This window comes from Haliotis rubra, unplaced genomic scaffold (assembly GCF_003918875.1).
Source record: "Haliotis rubra isolate DU_JTF1 unplaced genomic scaffold, ASM391887v1 Scf523, whole genome shotgun sequence".
Lineage (NCBI taxonomy): Eukaryota > Metazoa > Mollusca > Gastropoda > Lepetellida > Haliotidae > Haliotis > Haliotis rubra.
In genome coordinates, this window is record NW_025767217.1 from 732,838 (window position 1) to 753,266 (window position 20,429).

At 39.4% G+C, this 20,429-nt stretch overlaps 1 protein-coding gene across 1 annotated transcript; it reads right to left on the reverse strand.

Annotated features, from left to right (window-relative positions):
- Positions 1 to 11,452: 11,452 nt before the first annotated feature.
- On the reverse strand, positions 11,453 to 12,742 carry LOC124252763 (acetylcholine receptor subunit beta-like 1). Its single transcript, XM_046686414.1, has 2 exons — positions 12,578 to 12,742; positions 11,453 to 11,578 (listed from the first exon to the last, which is right to left on the reverse strand). Exons 1-2 carry the CDS (start codon positions 12,740 to 12,742, stop codon positions 11,453 to 11,455), a joined length of 291 nt encoding a protein of 96 aa, XP_046542370.1.
- Between the last annotated feature and the right edge of the window lie 7,687 nt (positions 12,743 to 20,429).

Genomic DNA, 20,429 nt, shown 5'->3' on the forward strand with positions numbered 1-20,429 from the left:
ACCCCAAAAACAAAAATAAAACCCCCCAAAAACAAAAACACACCCACCCCCCAAAAAAACAACCAACCAAATCAAACAAAACAAACAAACAAACAAACCAAACCATAAACAAAACAAAAAAACCCCAATGAAACAATGATCATTTAATATATAAAACGGCGAATGACAACGCTAGAGATTAACCAGTCTCAATTATCCGACGAAAGGGATTCCTTTAAAGCAAAATCACATAAATGGATCATAATGAGTGCAGGCTAAACAGTAAGTGCGTATGTCTTGCCCCAAAAGTAAAGTCTTCAACTCACACTATCTGCATAAAGTTCTGTTTTGTTGCCTGATACATAAAGAACTTGTCTCCCCGAACATAGAAACATCAATCTACGGCAAAATTATTGTTGCATATTTGTTTGAGGCAATCTGGGATTCTCAAGGAGCAGGGCTTTTCATAGAGGTGCAACGATTTGTTTCTCTGGGTATTTTCTGAAAATATTTCCTGCATTCCAAAACCTCTATGAGAAAAATGAAATAAAAAGCCATGCATTGTAGCCATGGCGACAACAGGCTTGTGTCTCGGTGCTTTGTTCTTGTGGAATAACTTATTCAAGTGAGTGTGAAAGCCACATGCTGAATACACTGTGCCCTTTGACTTAATACCCACAACAGCATCTTATGTCATACGTATGGGAAAATATGTAGATCGAATAAAATTAGCTCACATTATATTTGCCTTAGTCTGCATCAATAAACCGGAAACAAAATCGTCGAAACCAAATACTGGAACAGTGGGAATCAATACTCGCTATGCTTCTAATTGTGTTTCTTGACTGTGTATAATCACCACTCTGTTGACGAATGTCTGTTATTGATAGACCTTGGGACGAGTGATTTCTTATCATGTACAGTGGAGTTAGTCAAGGATGAAATTTAAGTCCCATACTGTTTATATGGGTCGTTAATAAACATGTACATGAAGTACACCAGAAATGTGAGCTCTGAGTTCTAATTCTAAAGAAATAATTAACATCCTGTTATTATCATTTGTTGTGACGTTGCTATGATCTAACTAAACTAAAGTTTTTTTAATCATTACAATATTTTGTTTAGGTCTGTGTGTGTAAGTGCGCGCGTGCGTGTATACGTTAGTGCGCGTATGTATTGCTGCATTCCAAATTCCAGTGTTATGACGGCGGTCTGTAGTTAATCAACAGTGAAGCAATCCAGTGAGTAATATTATGATCAATCTACGCAGTTGGGGCTCGCTGACACGCCATGAACAAAGTCACCAACCCTAACCTCACATATTTCGACTCATTCGCTGTGATATTTACAAATGGGTAATTTCACAAAGCATCTTACTGAGCATTCGTTTTAAGCACGTGTTTAGATTCACATAATAAGGGGCGGTGGGGTAGCGTAGTGGTTAAAGCGTTCGTTCGTCACGCTGAAGCCTCGGTGTAGCAGCCCAGAATAACCCCCCACCAGATTATACCCCGGGGTAAACTATAGGCTAGCCCAGTTTATACCCCGGGGGTATATTCTGGACCAGGCCAAAGTATACCCCTCCAGCCCAGACTATACCCCTAAAAATTATGTTGACAATTCACTCAATATGAGTGTGTGACTCGGGCAATGGTCTTGGTGTCATTTAAAGGAATTTGTAGGTGCATTCCATTTACATTACTGCATAATACAAAATTTATTAAGTATTTGTTGAGTGCCTCTCTGCAATATGATATTTTCGACTTTGCTTAACCCAGCCATGCTGATATATCAAGGTTAGTAGTTAGTTATTTGCTTTATTTAGCGTCGCACACACAACTAAGGTATTTCGGCAACGGGGTAGTACAACATGAACAGATTAACTACGGGCACATCTACTCATCAATCTAATTAGAGCTGTACCATTAAGGAGGTGGATGTTGTCTTAATTAATACCCTACTCCACTGTCTAACAACTGGCTGTCTAACAAATGGGAGATAACCGGTGTGAGAAGGGGCTGGTGTGAGTAGGGGCTGGTGATGGTGTGAGTAGGGGCTGGTATTTATTTATTAATATGAACAAGTGACTCTGGAGACTGATCTCAGTGATCGGAAGATCAACAGACTTGACAGCATCCTGACGGACATACAGAACCAAAGGCGATGGCAACTACTACTTCCACTGCATTAGTTACAGCCTGACAGGATCCGAAGACAGTCACAGCACTATCCGAGATCGAGTGGTTCAGCATATGAACAATGACATTAATGATGAACCAAAATGTCAATGAGTTCATCACTAATTCGGGAATTTCACGAGATGGAGTGTGGGCAACAGATGCAGAAGTTATGTCAACAGCCAGTCTGTTAAAATGTGACATTTATATTTACAGTGCAGTTGGTCAGTCAATGCAATGGCTGATGTACCCTGCCATCTTCAGCTTGAAAACTCACACTGATTATGCTTTGTATCTGGAAAATGTATTGGACCATTTCAATGTTGTAACCAGTGTTTAATTGTGTGAGAAGTACAATAAAATTATAGTAGTATCCTTAATCACTTGTTTTTTTGTAGGGGTATAATCTGGGCTAGGGGGGTATACTATGGCCTAGTTCAGAATATACCCCGGGGTATAAACTAGGCTAGCCCAGATTATACCTGGGGTATAGTCTGGGCTAGCCCAGTTTAACCCCGGGTATAGTCTGGGACAGGGGTATACTCTGGCCTGTTACACCGGGTTCGATTCCCCACATGGGTACAATATGTGAAGCCCATTTCTGGTGTCCCCCCGCCGTGATATAGCTGGAATATTGCTAAAAGCGGCGTAAAACTAAATTCACTCACTCACATAATATACGTAATATGCTATTTGATAGTGTTATATATTGCGGAACAGTGTTATCCAATCGTTTAAGGGGCGATGGGGTAGCCTAGTGGGTAAGGCGTTTGCTCGTCACATCTAAGACCCGGGTTCGATTCCCCACATGGGCAAAATGTGTGTAGCCCATTTCTGGTGTTCCCCGCCGTGATGTTGCCGGAATATTGCTAAAAGCGACTATTGGAAAGTAGAAATGATCTGTCTTGACATACACTATTGTGTTTTTTTTGTCACTCTAAGTGTTTATTCAAAGATTAAATATGAAACGGATTAGGGGACTTCCCTAGTCTCTATATTTATATTTCTCCCACTGTCCTCATATGCCTTGCCTGACTTTGTCTTTGTTTTGGAGACAAATTTCGTGCGTTGCCATTTGTTGGTACTCTGTGTGGAAGTCAGGGTAGAGTGGTCTTGTAGAAACAAACACCGCTTGATCTCACCAATACCCCATGGATCAAGGAATTAGGGATTTTTGTAAAGTTTGTTAATATAACAGTGAGTGGTGAGTAAGGCTGAAATATTAAATGTTTTGGCAGAATCTAAACTAGTTCTTATTTGAGATTACAACATTTTAAATAACATTTAGAGTTTTGAGAATCCACTTTGTATTAAATTCTTTTTTTCTCAAGTATGTTTTGTATTGTGAGGAAAGGGAGATGACAAAGCGAGTAGCTAGCTCTCACATTTAATTATTGCAGTGGCACTTCACGTTGCAAGTTTCCAGGTTTCAGAATCAAGTCTTAAGTTGACAGTACTGATGAGTGAGATTAATAGGTTTTATCCTCATTTTGCATACTAAGTGAGTGAGTTTAGTTTTACGCCGCACTCAGCAATATTCCAGCTTTATGGCGGCGGTCTGTAAATAATCGAGTCAGGACCAGACAATCCAGTGATCAACAGCATGAACATTGATCTGCGCAATTGGGAACCGATGACATGTGTCAACCAAGTCAGCGAGCCTGAACACCCGATCCCATTAGTCGCCTCTTACGACAAGCATGGGTTACTGAAGATCAATATTCTAACCCGGATCTTCACGGGTTTTTGCATACTGAACTTATAAATTGCATTATTTGATGTGTCACATGTACCTAATTCCTTTACTCGTGAAAATTTGGGTTAGAATGTGATCTCCAGCAACCTTCATGCTTGTCACAAGAGGCGACAATCTGGTGATCTTGGTGGTCTGGTGACTTGTATGATGCGTGTCATTGTATTCAAATGCATACATCGATGCTCGTGATGTAAGTTAGATTGGCTGATCCAGACTCGATTTGTTGTTTACAGAACGTCGTCAAACAGGTGGAAATTAAATTGCTGAGAGCGATTTTAAACAACAAAACTCAAAGCAGCCTCAAACCCAACTCACTCATCCTCATTCTCATTCTCACGCTGATGCCTTGCCATTCCAGAAACAGCTGCAAAGCATTTCCAATCTTAAGAATCCATAGGTGCGGCCACAGGATTGCCACAATCACCAGTTCTGCAGTTGATTAAAATATACTACCCATCAAAAGTTTAGACTCACTTGTGTAAATGTAGCCACTTACTTCGGTCAACTGTTCTAAACTAGATTTTGCAAAATATCCCATACTATTTGAGTGAGTGAGTGAGTGAGTTTAGTTTTACGCCGCACTCAGCAATATCCCAGCTATATGGCGGCGGTCTGTAAATAATCGAGTCTGGACCAGACAATCCAGTGATCAACATCATGAGCATCGATCTGCGCAATTGGGAACCGATGACATGTGTCAACCAAGTCAGCGAGCCTGACCACCCAATCCCGTTAGTCGCCTCTTACGACAAGCATAGTCGCCTTTTATGGCAAGCACATGGGTTGCTGAAGACCTATTCTACCCCGGATCTTCACGGGTCATACTATTTGAAGGTGCGGTTTACACATCAACTGATGTATTGTAAAAGCACTTCGTAACGTTGAAAAGATTATTGTCATGGGTTCAATAAATGATGAAACTCAGTGAAAATTGGCGAATTCTTAACAAAACTTTATACCAAAACGCAGCTGTTCACATGTGCCATATTTGCACATGCGTTTCAGCAATTTGATGCATGGTCCTCACGCAATCCATCTGCATATATTTTGCAGTTGGTTCCCCCAAGTTAGTGGAGAAATTCATCTTCGATGTAACAATATATATGTTCATAACATATAGTGAGTGCTTTAAGTGAGTCTAAACTTTTGATGGGTAGAGTATTAGAACTTGGTAGACTTCATTGTTCGTATGTGGTAATGGCAAAATGCACTTTTGATAAAATTCAAGTTAAATCGCGCATATCCCTCCTATCTCTTCAAGTTTCGAATCTTGCTCATACACATGCTGTAGAGGTCACCCTGTCTGGGCGAGACAAACCAATTTTTGCTGGGAACAAGTCTGTATTGGTCGCATTGTTCTACCATGCCCTTAGAACATGGTCTTTTTTCTGATTCTACAAGACAAATGTTATGGACAACATCTTCTTGATTTATTTTTCACAACGTTTCTTGGCTAGTTTTTGCCCCTTCGTCAGGTGGGTATACGAAGGGGCAAGAACTAGCCCAGAGACGCCGTGAAAAATAAATCAAGAAGATGTTATCCATTAGATTTGTCTTGTATTACTACACCAACTTCTAAATGCCTTTGAAGAATTTTTTTTTTCTGATTCGTCAACTGTTATAATAACTGCCTAAATCTAACACTGACATGTTTAACTTTAGGTTCCAAATGAAATTTTCCCAATTTAGATTAACAGGTAAACTGCCAACGCAATGAAAACACAGAAATGATCCAACAAACTCGTATCCATATGTTTGGACATTTGCCTAATGGGTTTACAAACAAAACAAACATCTCTGCTTCGTCATGTTTAAGTGTCGCCCATTTCATGGCAATGATTCTGTTGTGCTGACGGGGATTTACCTGGAATAATGTTTAGTGTAGAGAGGAGGCTCTAAATGTATCTGAAACACTCATTGTTTCATCGTGGTATTGAACGCAAGACCGGAAACACTAACATAAACCCAATCACACCCCGCACACAAGGTGTATTTACGTATGGACGTTTTTAGTCTTCTGTTTGTACATAATTCTTGCGTTATGTGAAATAAAAACATTGTATATGTTGAAACGTCGGTATTGACGGATGTTGAGAAATTCCGGATTAAAAATGCTTTAGTCATCGTAACATGTTATCATTTTCGTAGAGCTCTGTTAACGCGAACTCTCAGAGCAGAGAGGGGTGGGTGGGTGGGTTGGGGGCATACACGACGTCCCCTGTTATGATATCATGATACAATTGTTTTCCATTTTTTATAAAATAAGAAACACGTTTTAACTCATTTGTAAGTGAGAAGATTACATCTATTAAGAAATGCATTCACAAGCTGTGCAAAGCCTGCAAGGTTCTCCGGGATTTAGTTTTCAACCGATCTAAATTTAGTAAATGCTTCATTTCGTAATACGGTGTGTAAAACCTGCATTACTTTAACCTGACTTTTAACAGCTCTCCTGTCATGTTGTTTCTAGACCATAGTGAGTGAGTGAGTTTGATTTTACGCCGCTTTTAGCAATATTCCAGCAATATCACGGCAGTGGACACCAGAAATGGGCTTCACACATTTTGCCCATGTGGGGAATCGAACCCGGGTCTTCGGCGTGACGAGCGAACGCTTTAACCACTAGGCTACCCCACCGCCCCTTCTAGACCATAAGGGAAATTGGGTCAGAATGTGCCTATATAAAACTATATATACAAGATATGTTTTCTTTTTGCAATGTTGAAAAGCATCAATGAAATTTTCGGCGTCAAACATTCTACAACAAACATCACTTCACGAAAATGAAATAAATAATCAGAACATAACTGTCAAGCTTGTTAAATTAATGCAAAGGAAACCACAGTTAGCTTCAATATGGGAATAGAAAACAATGTTTCAAACAAAGTTCTAGTAGGCACCGTTATCCTGTACCTTAGCATGCGAAAAGGAAGCCGAAAATGATCGACACCAGTGTTGCAAGAACTGCAAAGCACACGAGGCAGATCTTGTCAAGTCGACGAGCAAGCAGGATATATTTGTCATTATTAAGCCAATTGTTTTCGGACTTTTCTTTTATGCACTCTTCTGCTAATTGTACTGCCCTTGTTCTGCCAGTAATTGAACACAACTCCAACTTCGGAGAATTACTTTTGCAACTCTCCTCATTTTGTGGATCGTACTTCGTCTTTCTTGATGAGTAGAGTCTTCTCGAGGTTTTGAACACTGGAACTGTGACTTGAAAGTCCGGGGGCAGCTTATGTATGCATATGATAATTCCATTGGCAACGACTGTCAGCATGCTTATCAATGTCTGCACGGAGGTATAGATAACTGAAATAAACGTACATGTGTAGATTATATATTGAATCACATTGCATACGCACAATCAATCTTTAACTCGAGATCAGAGAGGATCCGTCCATCCCCAAACACACCAAGGACAATTTGAACCTCATGATTACATTGTTGTGTTTGATAATCTCACGCGGTAATACCCGGAACAGCATATTTTCAATTGTGTGGGCATCAAATATGCAAGTGCAATCTGTAATTTGGTAAAAGTTGAAATGAATTCTCAGAAAAGGAAGATATCAACCAATTTTCACAAAACGTTTATGCTCATACAACTGCTAGCAGAGATGCGTAAATTGACAGTTTTGTATCAGTGGTTTTAATATAGAGAGAACAACATATTGTCTCTATATGCCAATCATAATAACATCTTCACTTTATGATCTGAAAGTATTTATGATGTATATGAAGTCCCCGTGAGTGTGTGAGTGAATTAATAATTATGTAACATCAATTACTTTGATAATACATACACATATTCCAATCAATTATATTTCTTTAAAATAACGCCCACTAAATTGAGAGCTGAAATCTGACATAGTCAGCGCACGTTAGTCTGAGTAATGGTTCGTTTAATTGTATGTACAAATCTATTATTATTATGTTTTACAGATTAAAGATAGTATGCAGCAGAGAGGGTTCGGGTGATCCTGGCACAGTCAGGCTGGTAGGGCTCATCATCAGCTCAGGGCCCTCGCCCCCTCTACAGGCAGCCCAGACAGCGAATGGGACTTCTCCCAGGAAACACTGCCTAGTCGAAACCACCAAGAACTTTCCACAGAATATGAAGGCTCCCCAACACTGCAGCCTTCTGCATTACCCAGAGTGTCAGAAGGGCTGTGCTCCCGGTGGAGAACCCGGGCACTCTCCTGATCTGCGCCAAGAGATCAGGAGGAACCAAACCAAGGGCACCGAGAACAATGGGGAGCTTGACGACAGTGTACTTGGGATGCAAGTGAGACATTTCAAAGGCGAGGTCCGCATATTTATCATGCTTTTCTTGAATCTTGCCAATCACATTGGTGTCAAAAGGGACAGAAAATTCAATGATATAAATAAATTCATTGGCTTTATCAAAAAGGACAAGATCAGGTTTGTTGGCTGGAATTCTTCTGAGGCTGTATATGGGCCTATTCCACAGAAGTTTGAAAGCATCATTTTCCATGACGCCCTGGACATGTTCAGGTTCGTACCATGGATGGAACTCGGAGTCAAAGCCACAGGCATGGCGGAGACGGTAGTAAAAGCAACGAGCCATGCCATCATGTCGTTTAAGATATGCTGTTAAGATGTGCCAAAGAAGGGCATCCACTGACAAGATGTTGGACAGTCTCTGTAAATTCATTACATAGTCGATATTTCATATTGATATTTTCTTTAAGAATCACATTTAGGCGATTGCGAGTGGGAAGTGACTGGTCCTGAGCAGCAAAAAGGAAGCCCTCAGTTTCACATTTAAGACCAGCCGACTTCATCCAGGCGAAGGAGTCGGTGGGATTGCTATTCTGTTCAACACACTGCATGTACACACGATGCAATGGCTTCTCAGAAAGCTTCTCCACAAAAGACCGACTCTGGGCAGACTTGGTGAAGGACTTCACCTGGTTTACTCCCATCACTGTACCGTCCAGCAGTACATCGCCATCAACAAAATCTACCTTAAATTTCAGATTCTGTCCAACAACCTTGGCACGCTTAAAATAGCTGTGGAATTCCTTGCTTTCATCATGAGTCTTCACATGCATCGCTAGAGGATCATCGGATAAATAAATATGTGCAAAAGTATAAAATAAAATTATATCATGAAGAGCCTCCACATTAATCAAACCCCGACCTCCAGAACTGATTGGCATGTATAAACGGTTAAGAGAGGAACGAGGGTGTTAGGCTCTGTTATCAGACATGATCCTTCTGGTCAGACGGTCAAGACTCTTGATGTCTTGTTTTCTTCAATGAACTACTCCAAAGGAATAGGAAAGGACTGGCACAGCAAAAGTATTGGTGGCTTTGACCTTGTTTCGAGCATTTAGCTCTGAGCTCCAGATTTTCTTTAAAGAGATTTATACTCCGCCCAAAGTTTGTCTTGAAGTTGGGCGTTCTGGAGCTTGTCTCGAACTTGTATTCCAAGATAGGTGTAGGCCTGATCTTCCACAAGATGCTCAATAACTCCCCCCCCCCCCCTTTAACTTGACCGATCCACCATTAACTACCTTGCCACGTTTTAAATGAAGAGTATTACATTTGTCGAGTCCAATATCATTAGGAAAGGACTCGACAAGGAGAATATGTTCTTTCAAATTGGTATCTCCTTTGGCAAGGAGCTCGATGTCATCCATGTAAAGAGGATGAGTAAGCGGTGTTGGGGATCTGTGCTGAGGAGGTCCGGGATGGTAACCCTCCTCTCTGTTGAGCAGAAAGCTCAAAGGATTTAGAGACAAACAAAAAAGCAAAGGACTGAAGGACTCCCCCTTGAAAATTCCCCTTCTTATTGGAATAGATTCCGAAGTCTGCACCGGCCGTTGCAAGTACATCTCAAGTTGAGTCGACCAGCAACTCATTAAAGACTTGAGTAAATCAAGTAGTCGCTCCGGGAGGTCAATACAACGAAGAGACTTCAGAATCCATTCGTGAGGGACAGAGTCGTATGCCTTTTTGTAGTCAATCCAGCACATGGAGAGGTTGCGGTGATATGTTTAAGCCTCTTCCAAAATCATTTTCTGCTCTCTATAAATTATATCATTAGCAGAGCAGTATGATAACACGAGGTTTGTCAAACACCCTGTAAATAATTTGTATTGTGTATTTAAACATGTGATAGGGTGGAAGTTTTTGGGATCAGTCAAGTCTCCTTTCTTGGAGAGGAGTATTGTGCGACCTTTGCAGAACCACGGAGGAACATCACCTGTGTCCACGAGAGTATTGAAGCAGTGAAGTAATGGTGTTTGGACACAGGGGAATAGTTTCCAGTACCGGTTTCGAATACCATCAGGCCCTGGAGCTGTATTAGATTTGGACTTTTTGATAACACTTCTCAGGCAATCTGGTGAGATGTAGCAGACAAACGACCTAGTTACTTTCTCATGCATTGCATGGTCATAATCACGGACCCATGGTGCCTCCAGGTTACAGTCGCCGGGTACAGATACCGTACCTATCAAGGAGACTGTATCTGACAACTTTGGCATCGCATCAAATTTACTTTTATTGACCCAAATGAAGACCAAGTAGGACAACACCACAGTGATTGACAGAGTTATCTTCTCTCCACTCTCTACGGGTACAAGGAAGCTGACTGGACTGAGCAATGGAAAGATTGCCACTGGAAATATCATGACCATCCAATAGAACGCCGGACGTCTGTTGAGGACAAGAGTGTAAGTTATTGTCACCAATACATCTTCAGCAAATTCAACATTGATGTGATCGCAATGGACTGAAGACTCTCCAGTAGTGAACTCTCCATGTGGCACAAAACGTGACATGTCGATCTTATTGAGACGACTGGTAGTGTTCAAGAACCTGCTTGTTGTCATCCAGGGAAGAAATTCAAACGAACAGGTCTGGGTGTCGAAGGGATACTTCCTGATGTCAATTTTGCAGCTTGTTTCACTAACCATTCCCGGTTCCCAAGTGACTAATCCACTACTTTCTATGAAAACGAGAGTATCCGGTGTTCCCAGGCTCGTTTTTGAGAAACACTATGTCAAAAGGAAAGTAAACTTAATATTTGGATGGATACGCTTGTGAAACTGGGCAATATATTTGAATAATGTAGCACAAGTACTGTACGTCAAAGTGACACCAAGTTTGGAGACTACTCCATAAGGCAACAATCGATCTGTGATATGCATGTATGTCCTTTCTCCATTGGTGAAAGTTTGTGTGTCATGTATTGCTTCTTCTTGTCTCAAAATAACTGAATACATCATCCTATACTTTAATAATTTTTTGTTCCATCACTCACTCTATTCAACATCATATCCAGGTATGGGAATCAAGTATTGATGATGATATGATTTCTGGTGGTTAGGCTTGTGTTTTCATCCCTGATTGCAGGGAGCGTTGGTCTTATTATCAATATCTGGTACTATTATCTGGTATTACTGTATTATCTACAGATCGACGATAATATTGGGATATTTATTTACTGGTTGCCTTTGCTTTTCAGTATTCACTCTTCTCTGAAGTGCGGGAATTTCAGTGAGCATTAGTTTTGTACATACACATTGTCGACGACGTAGTCGGGACGCCATATTTTCGTCTGTGGCACAGTGATGAAGTCCAGGCCTCCATACTTACTGGCGTTCCATGATAGGATTCTATCGTACCAACGCTAAAACAAACAAAGAAGCAAAGCAAACACGAAATAATGGAAAGAATGTATTCAACATATTAACTGAACATATTTAATTTTTAATAAACCACCAGAATAGACGTTTGAGAGTTTCAGTAGGAAACTTGATTTTACAGTGTATTGAAGTAAATAATTATTTTATGATTATATATAAATCTTTGCATTGAGTGTCAATATTTTCTCTTCTTGTCTATTTCCATTGGCCACATTGACAATGTTCTGAACCCGGAAAATTTGAAAGTTCGATAAATGATTGAATCTGTTAAAGTTTTGTTGTTGAAAAATATGATCATTTGATGAATCTTAAAAGTAGGTATTGAGCTATCCAAGGTTAGTTAGATTCCCAAAACGATTTCCACATGATTTGCACTTTGTAACGACCTCTGAGTGTTTTGTGAGATTCTCTCAATCAAGATCTTTGTGTTACACCGGTGTCGTATACGAGAAGAGAGGTCAAGAATGAAATGTTTAGGATATTGTGACTTTAGAGCATCGCTCGATGGCTTTGATTTGATTTGTGTCTAAAATATTGTTGTTGAGCTTGAACACTCTTGTGCAATTTCGTATCAGAGATTCATCATGTCAATGAAGATCATATACATGTTTATCATTCTACAATTTGTATCTCACTAAGTTGAACATATATAACGTGTTTATTTGCCTTGAACTGATTATGTTCAAGGTAAGAAGCGTCAATATACATGTATATGCTAACAAAAGACAAGAAAACTGTTGTTGGTACTTAGCAAAATGTTAAACTTACCATGCTCAGCAAGCCGTTCCATTTTAGTTTCTGAATCTTCAGATCCTGAATTTGAACATTTAGTTAAATATTAAATATTTTTACCTTTACACAGGCACATGCAGACACCAACAGAATCTTTTATCTGTGTACATGTACTTCATAACCGGTTTTTACACAAAATGCGAGAAGGTCGAGATATATGGTAAATTCCGTTCTGAAGGAGAAGTACGTACCAGGTAGGCGATGTATTGAAGGCTAAACCTCATATCTACGTTTACTGCCTCTGTTTGGTTGTACACAGGGCGGATTTGAACATCATATCCATCGAAGATTTCTTTCTTTAACTGCTTGAGGTCTTCTGAGGTAACAGCTCCAGCTGATAGAGAGGAGTTCGACATGGTTAACATACGTGCCAAAGTATCAGTCTGTTAATTGATAAACAGATGGAATTGTTCTTAAAATACGTTCATCAATACATCAGACAGTATTGCTAAAGGTGCTATTCAACCGAGAGCCATTGTGGTGGAGGATTTTAACCATGGTTAACCTAATGGCTACGTATCGGTGTGTTAATCAAGAAACAGAAATAACTAATCTTAATATACGTTCATCACACAGTGTTGCCGAAGATACAATTCAACTGAAAGTCATCGTGGTGATGCAATGTACGATAAAGGTAGTAGGGTTTAGGTTCGAATCCCGGATGGGGTTCAACTCAAAAAAGTACTAGAATTTGTACTTTACTAAGAAAGTGTAATCCCAAATTTAACATATGTTACATTTGACTACTTTCTAAATGGCATTGTGTAATCATATCTTTCGGTCGTGGGAGCCGTGCCAATTAACACTTATCAGAGGGGTACACAAAGCCCGCAGTCTAGACTACCAGTTGTCCGACTTCCATTTTTGTGGAAGTCGCGGTAGCTGAGCGGGTTAGGCGGCTGACTTTGTGTGCTGTCGATTACGTGCCTGACTCGTAGGGTGTGAGTTCGAATCCCGGATGGGGCTTAACTCAAACAAGTACTAGAATTTGTACTTTACTAAGAAAGTGTAATCCCAAATATAACATATGTTACATTTCTAAATGGCATTGTGTAATCAAAGGTAGTATTAAGTATCACAAAGGCATCTGAAGTCTTAATATGTCCATGTGCGGTGTAAATCAATATTCACTCAGTTAAAATCCATCAGCCGGTTTGGGGGATTACATTCGCCTGAATATGTTTGTATTTGAATTTATTTTGAAAAAGAAAACAGGTTTAGGGTTTGCTATCCAAACTACAAGAATAAAGAAGAAGTTGACATCCATAATATTTTGTATTATACTTGAATACCAACTTCTATATGCCTCTCAAGAACCTCAAAATACAAGATGTTTCCTTTATTATTATAATGTAATTGCATGACAGGAATCGCGGGGGGTCACAGCAGATGACTTAATGTGTGACAGAATGTGTGTCAGACACGCTGCCTGATCAGTGCGTGTGAGAGTGTTCTCAGATATGCTGTCGAGGGATGCTCGACACATCGTCTGAAATGTATGCAATTCTTTCAAACGGGGACAATAGCATTGTTACACTCACTACAGGTATTTATAGCCTGATGCTGCACAACAATACCCCTGCCGTGTGATAGCGGTCGATGGTCGATGGTCGATGGCCTGGAGAGTCCAGTTTGATAATTCTGATATACGACTGCTGTGTAGGATTGCAGAGATTCTGATGCTTATGAGTTAAGGGAAACATAAAAGAATTCAAAGCTGGAAGAATCTTGCTTCCCTATCATTATTAAACGATACCTTTTGTCAGTATATCACCAATAAGTATTGTACCTCAAATGCTAACAGGTGCATTTTTGACTAATTCTCCCTTAATCTATCGAGTAAGCATCAGGGAAATGTACTCGTTCCGACAGTACAGTAGAAATAGTTCAAACTTCAATTCAACTCTCGTTGTTTACCTAAGTCGTATAAAACGAGCGCTTTTAAACTTTGTCCTCTCACACCATGTTGACTTTAAACTGTCAGCAGACATAAATTGAACATCAATGATAGAGCCCATTTTCGAATCTTTGTCACAGAACAGTTCTGAGTTCAAACGAGACTCTATACGGACGTGTATAGCCATCAGATATGGCATCAGTTGTTGGTCGTGCCGCATAGAACGGACCTTCAGACATGCTACAGACGTAAATCGTAACACCACGGGTACAGCAGATGATTTTCTAATCTCCGTCAGCGCAAAAACAGCATTTCAAACGGGAATATATGTACGGCCTCATATGGCTCGACCATCAGATTTTGAAAGGCATTTGAACGGGCTTTCCAACGAACCAGAGGTACTTACCTTCTGAGGACGGATGCACGTGTTGAAATGATATTTTGGGAAGGTCTACACGAACTCTGATTCTTCCAGTCGGCATAAAGCCCGTTGTTACATGCAGTGTGCACATCTACACTACCGGTATAATACTGGATGTTCTCATTACACGTTCCCAAAACCACGCTTCAAAGGGCTTTCTCAAGCATGATAGAAATACAGTTTCTAAAGAGATATGACGTGCCCGTCTGGTGATGGCCAAAACGTACTATTACTGAATGATTCAAGTAATGTTGAATAGAACGGCATTTCGGCGATTTAATCTGGTGTGATATCTATACACTAAACGCCAAAAGAAACGTTTCCCTCTTTCCTTAATGCCGGAGGTACCTATCTTCAGCTGGCGTTGTGATGCGTGGACGTCCACTTTTTGGTCTGTCTAGAGGGACCCCAGTCTGTCTGAAGCCCTGAATAAGTCTTATAACCGTGATACGGTGGCATCCGAGGGCGTTGGCAACAGCATTGTATGTCGACCCCATCTGCACCATCCCAATGGCTATTTCTCTCTCTTCAGCTGTTAATCGTGGCATATTTCTCGTACTTGTGTATCATATCACGTATTCTAGGCTCTCTTTATATCCCATAGAATCATTCTACATGTGAAATGGATGCAAATGTTGCTTGAATATTGCTGCGTTTTGGCGATTGATATTGCTATGTGTAAACAGAAAATGGAAAAATGTTACTTTGCAAGCAAAAATGTTAACAAAGATAATTTTAGATTTTCCTTAACATTTTTTCAAAACATCAAAGACACGTTTTACTTGTTTTCACTAATGCAAATCAACACAAAATGTTTTAAAAGACTGAAATCATAGGAATGATTATTTTACAATTTTATGCACTCTTCAACAGTTGTCCCTTGTTTTGATAGTTGAAAAATGGTGACTTTAATTGGTTTATCTTTGTTTCAAACCAGAATTTTATTTCAACCTTTCTTTTGGACATCTCAGTCACTGTTATTGGTTTGTTTCGGCATGGACAAAAAAGGACAATTTAACTCCTGAAGAAAATGCACTTCACCTAAATATGAATGCATTTGAGAATTACTTTTCGTGATTTGCATAAAGCTGTGTTGTTAATCTTTCTTGTAAACTAATACCTTCCAACATGTCTTTGACAGTTTTTAAGTAATTCATAAATGTAGGAGGGTAACGTTTCTTTTGGCGTTTAGTGTACTTATGATCATATTCTCTCTTGTTCTGAAAGAGACCGACAAAAACGCTGTTAGCTCCAACGTTTATGACTAATTCCCCTCTTTACACTTTGCATAACTGATGTTTACGTATCCTAGTTACGTATATCAATGCTTATGATGACAACCACAGTATGTTCTTGTTCTGACTCGATTATTTACAGATCGTCGTCATATAGCTGGAACAATACCAAGTGTTTCGTTAAACAGGAAACCAAAGAAACCAACAAACAAATGTAAATAAGAATTCCCGATCCTGTTGTTGGTAATATACAACCCAAACAAACCCATTTAAATTGAAAAGGAGCCCTAGTTAGATGGGAAATTCATACTTAACCTGAGAAAATCTAGACTTGCTTCATTTAGGGCTTACGCATTGTAGGGACAATAATGTGGTTCAGGGACTGTGAGACAGAACAGCATCATAGTGAAAAGTTTTTATATGAGTTTAGATTATCCAGTAGAGACTATGACTGGAATTCTGTTCTATACTGTAAATATTATATATGAAAGTGAACTATTAGTAATAACAATTCAAGACACCTACCATCATAAAGGTGCAAGAAGAGAATCATCCACGTCACGGTGCTTTGTGCCATTTCTCCTGGAACCCGCTTCCCGTGTGACTTCATTCGTGAAAATAGCAGAGTGATGCGGCATCTAGTCTGAACTTCATGCATGTGGATGTGTGCACTAATCAATATATATATTTACCAGAGCCCACCGACATTATTGATTAATGGGATAAAGACATAACTTTCTATTCACTTCGACACGTTTGTTTTTGACGATTGTTTGTCAAGGCCTAGACACTAATGATCGATTGAATTGTGTTGGTGGAATGGAATGGTATTTCAATATTTCTAGAAACATATTGGACCGCCAACAACAGAGAAAACACAGTCTCTTCTATTAAACGTCTGAAAGTGATGACAATTATTTATTCTAGCGTGGCGTGGCTTCTGCTAGAAACGTCTAGAACAGTATAATAGGTATATAAGGAATGGTAGTTCTCGAGATATAGGACTACTGCTTTGGATTTACTCTGTCTGCTAACGTTTTGCCATTCAAGAGACCTACCACTCGTCTACATTGCTCATTCAACACCTGTCAGCAATCTTCAGTCAGTACATTTCTTTACCAGAAACATCATGACACGACTATATGAAAGTGGAATGTCAACAACAGAGAAACCACAGTCTCTTTTATGAGGCGAAACAAATTAAACGTCCAGAAGTGATGACAATTATTTAATATATTACAATAATAATAAAAACTTCAAAACCCTTTTCACATCCATAAGAAGTTTCTGCCAAAACAAAGACGACTGTACGAACCCTCTAACTTTATGGTTTGAATGTATTATGTTCCCCTGAGTATTTTGTTTTAAGGTCAACCCCCCAAAACTATATGAAATATGAATTCGATAAAAAGAGCATGCATGGTTGAACCTCGAATGTCGTGAAATGGTTACTCCTCCACCCCAAACATTGTTGAAATGAAGTTTTTACTGATCTAACATGTCACACTCTCTCCTTTCAATTTGGATTGAATATTCAGTACCGTAACTGTCATGGCACGTCTTAAATTGTCAGAGGCTACAAGGTGGCAACTTATTGGCATGAGAAATGCAGGAATGACCATCAGACAAATTGGACATCAAGCTGGGCGCAATCCTTCCATCATTCAAGATGCTTGAATAAAGTCAGGACTACCGATGTTGGTAAAAACTCCGTAAGACAACAATAAAAGAGGTTAGAACATTGTTCAGACCTGTTCGGCGCCGTTCATGGGACTCAAGCACATCGGTGAGGTTACAGTGGTTACCAGGGGAGCCACTTGCTATTTCGTACACACATCCTCTAAGATTTGTCTTGGACTCAGTGGGACCACCTGTCCACCATATGGAAAGTATGACCACATTTTACTTTCTTGTATTTCCCGCAAAAAGAAACTACTTGTGGAGTTACCTCCCTTGTTTTCACTCACCCGCAACGTCAGAAGTGTTTTTTAGAATAAATGCCACGGAAATTCTAACAATAACGACGGCAAATAAGATAAATAATCTTCAACAGTTTAATGGTATAATTTTAAAATTTCAGCTTATTCCTGTTCCTTCACTCCGGCAGGGGTAATGGAGGCGAAGAACGAATTGATATGCCACGAGTGGCCACTAATGAAATTTGTTTTACGTGAGTAATTATAAAATATGAGGTTTGAAATCTGAGAGCACAACCCTGTGAGGATATGTGTGCCTACATTTGATGGTGGCGATGTTGTATTTTGACATTAAAAATATATTTCGAACCAAAACGAGTGAAGTACGTTGCCAACCTTCGCTCGCTTCGCTCGCATATAGGAAGGCTCGTCATTTTTCTCTCTGTTGCGAACTCTATATGTGGAAGTATACTTTCTTGCAAACATTTTGTTATTGTACTGGGTGCTTCTGTTACGATTCAATAGAGGTCAGTGGTATGGTTGTGACTATGTTTAGATTCGGAGTAAAGAAGCTTCTGGAACTGCATGTATTAATTCAGCACAGTCCAATTCAGTATGTTACAGAATGTTCCAGAACATATTTATATCATATACTCGCGTGACTCTGTTATCTCAGCAGTTTGACAGCAGTTTATGACAATCCCATTTAGTCCTGGATTCCCAGCCGGAGCTTAGTTTGGAAGCTTCACCACAGTCGCAGCTAGGTGAAAGTTGCCCCCACTGTCTTAAAAGCTAAAATCACCGCTTTTACAGTATATTGCCATTGTATGTTTTCTGCCGTTAAACTAATACAGCCACTTTCTTCTGTACTGCCGTTCCTTTGCAGTCATTTGTATTGATTTGTAAATCTAATGGAAATTGGTAGACTCAGATCATAAGAAATATGTTGGTGCTTGTTCCTTATATGTTTGGTAAATTTGGTGCACGTTGCTTGTAACGCCTAATCGACGATTATCATTATTGTCATTATGTTTCATTTCAAAGCGGTTTTCAACCAAACTCTGTCATGGCTTGGTCCACTGAAAATGCAAAGCATTTCGATTTCACCTTTGGCAAATACAGGTGACAGATCACAATATGGCATGGTCGACACAATCACCAGTTTTGTGGTAGATATGAATATAGGGTTTTGGAGAACTTTGATGTACTAGTGTGATTATGGCAGTTGCGGTAGGGGTATGCACATGTCAGCATCACTTAATGGTTGGCGATTTCAATCCTCGCTTAAGTTCCAACTACATGGCAGTGGCCTGTTAATAATCCCAGTCTTTGATGCTACACCCAAATACCACATATTACATATCCATATTGGTCGTAATATTTTACAATGACTTCAGTGTTTGTTCAAGTAGATTTACTCATGCGAGTGAACCACTCATCGTTTCACTGTAGTATTGGAAGCAAGAAATAAAAAGTGACATATTCCTAATTGGATGGCAAACACAATTACTATTTTAATTTCCAAATGTGTGGCGAGAACAGATGCTTCAGGACGTATTTAGTCATTTGTTTTTACATAATCCCCTAATGTAAAATACAAACACTGTGTATGTTAAGGTTTCTGCATTCACGAGTGTTCCATACTAACAATACTTAAAGTCATTGTAAAATGCAAACGTTACCAGTCATTTTCTGTCTGGGTATGTCTGCGTGAACTCAGACACGACGTCGCCCTGTTAACACGCATCAGAATGCTGTAGATTGTCCATTTCATCATACAGTTTTGAGTCAAACGTTTGCCAGGAGAAAGTAGTTTCCAATTCGACATTCTGTAACCTGTACTATAGCAGCATTAATTTTAAAATGCTGTCATGCTTTTTCTAGACAGCAAAGGAAACTGGTAGGGTCGTAACGATGCATCGAACTATCGATGGATTGCAATTGTTGAGTCTCGATTGTAGAAACGAAAACCTATCCATGCATCGATGGTATGTGTGACTATCGATAGTTTAGTAATAGACTTCTGTTGATAAAAGCGCAGCGCAAAAATGTTATTGAATATTTATGTTGTTTTGAATTTTTGTATTGTTTACGTGCACACTTGCAGCTTCATTGAATTTATGTTTTAATCTTTACTTGATCTGGGTTTAAAGTTTTTTGTATTTTTTTCTGAAGCGACTGAAACCACTTCAACTTGTTTATATTTCATATAAACTATACATTCATTAAGGAAATGACTTCAAATGAGACAATTCAAGGAGAAAAAACTATTGCAATAGTATTGCAATAGTATGTTTCAATAGGCTCTCACTATCGCAATAGTTGTTTCCCCGTCAAAAGTCACCCCTTGAAATTGGGACACAATAGGCCCATAAATTCTATGGATGCCGTCCTAGCAAGCATATTTTGTTTGTGTATTATTGAAATGCATCACTTAAATTTTCAATGATTAATATATTCTATCACAAATATCACAACATTTCATGAAAATAGAAACAATCGGCACATTACTAGTCATGTTGTTTTAATTGCGACAAAGAAAAGTAACACACTGAATATAGAAGTACCGTTAAG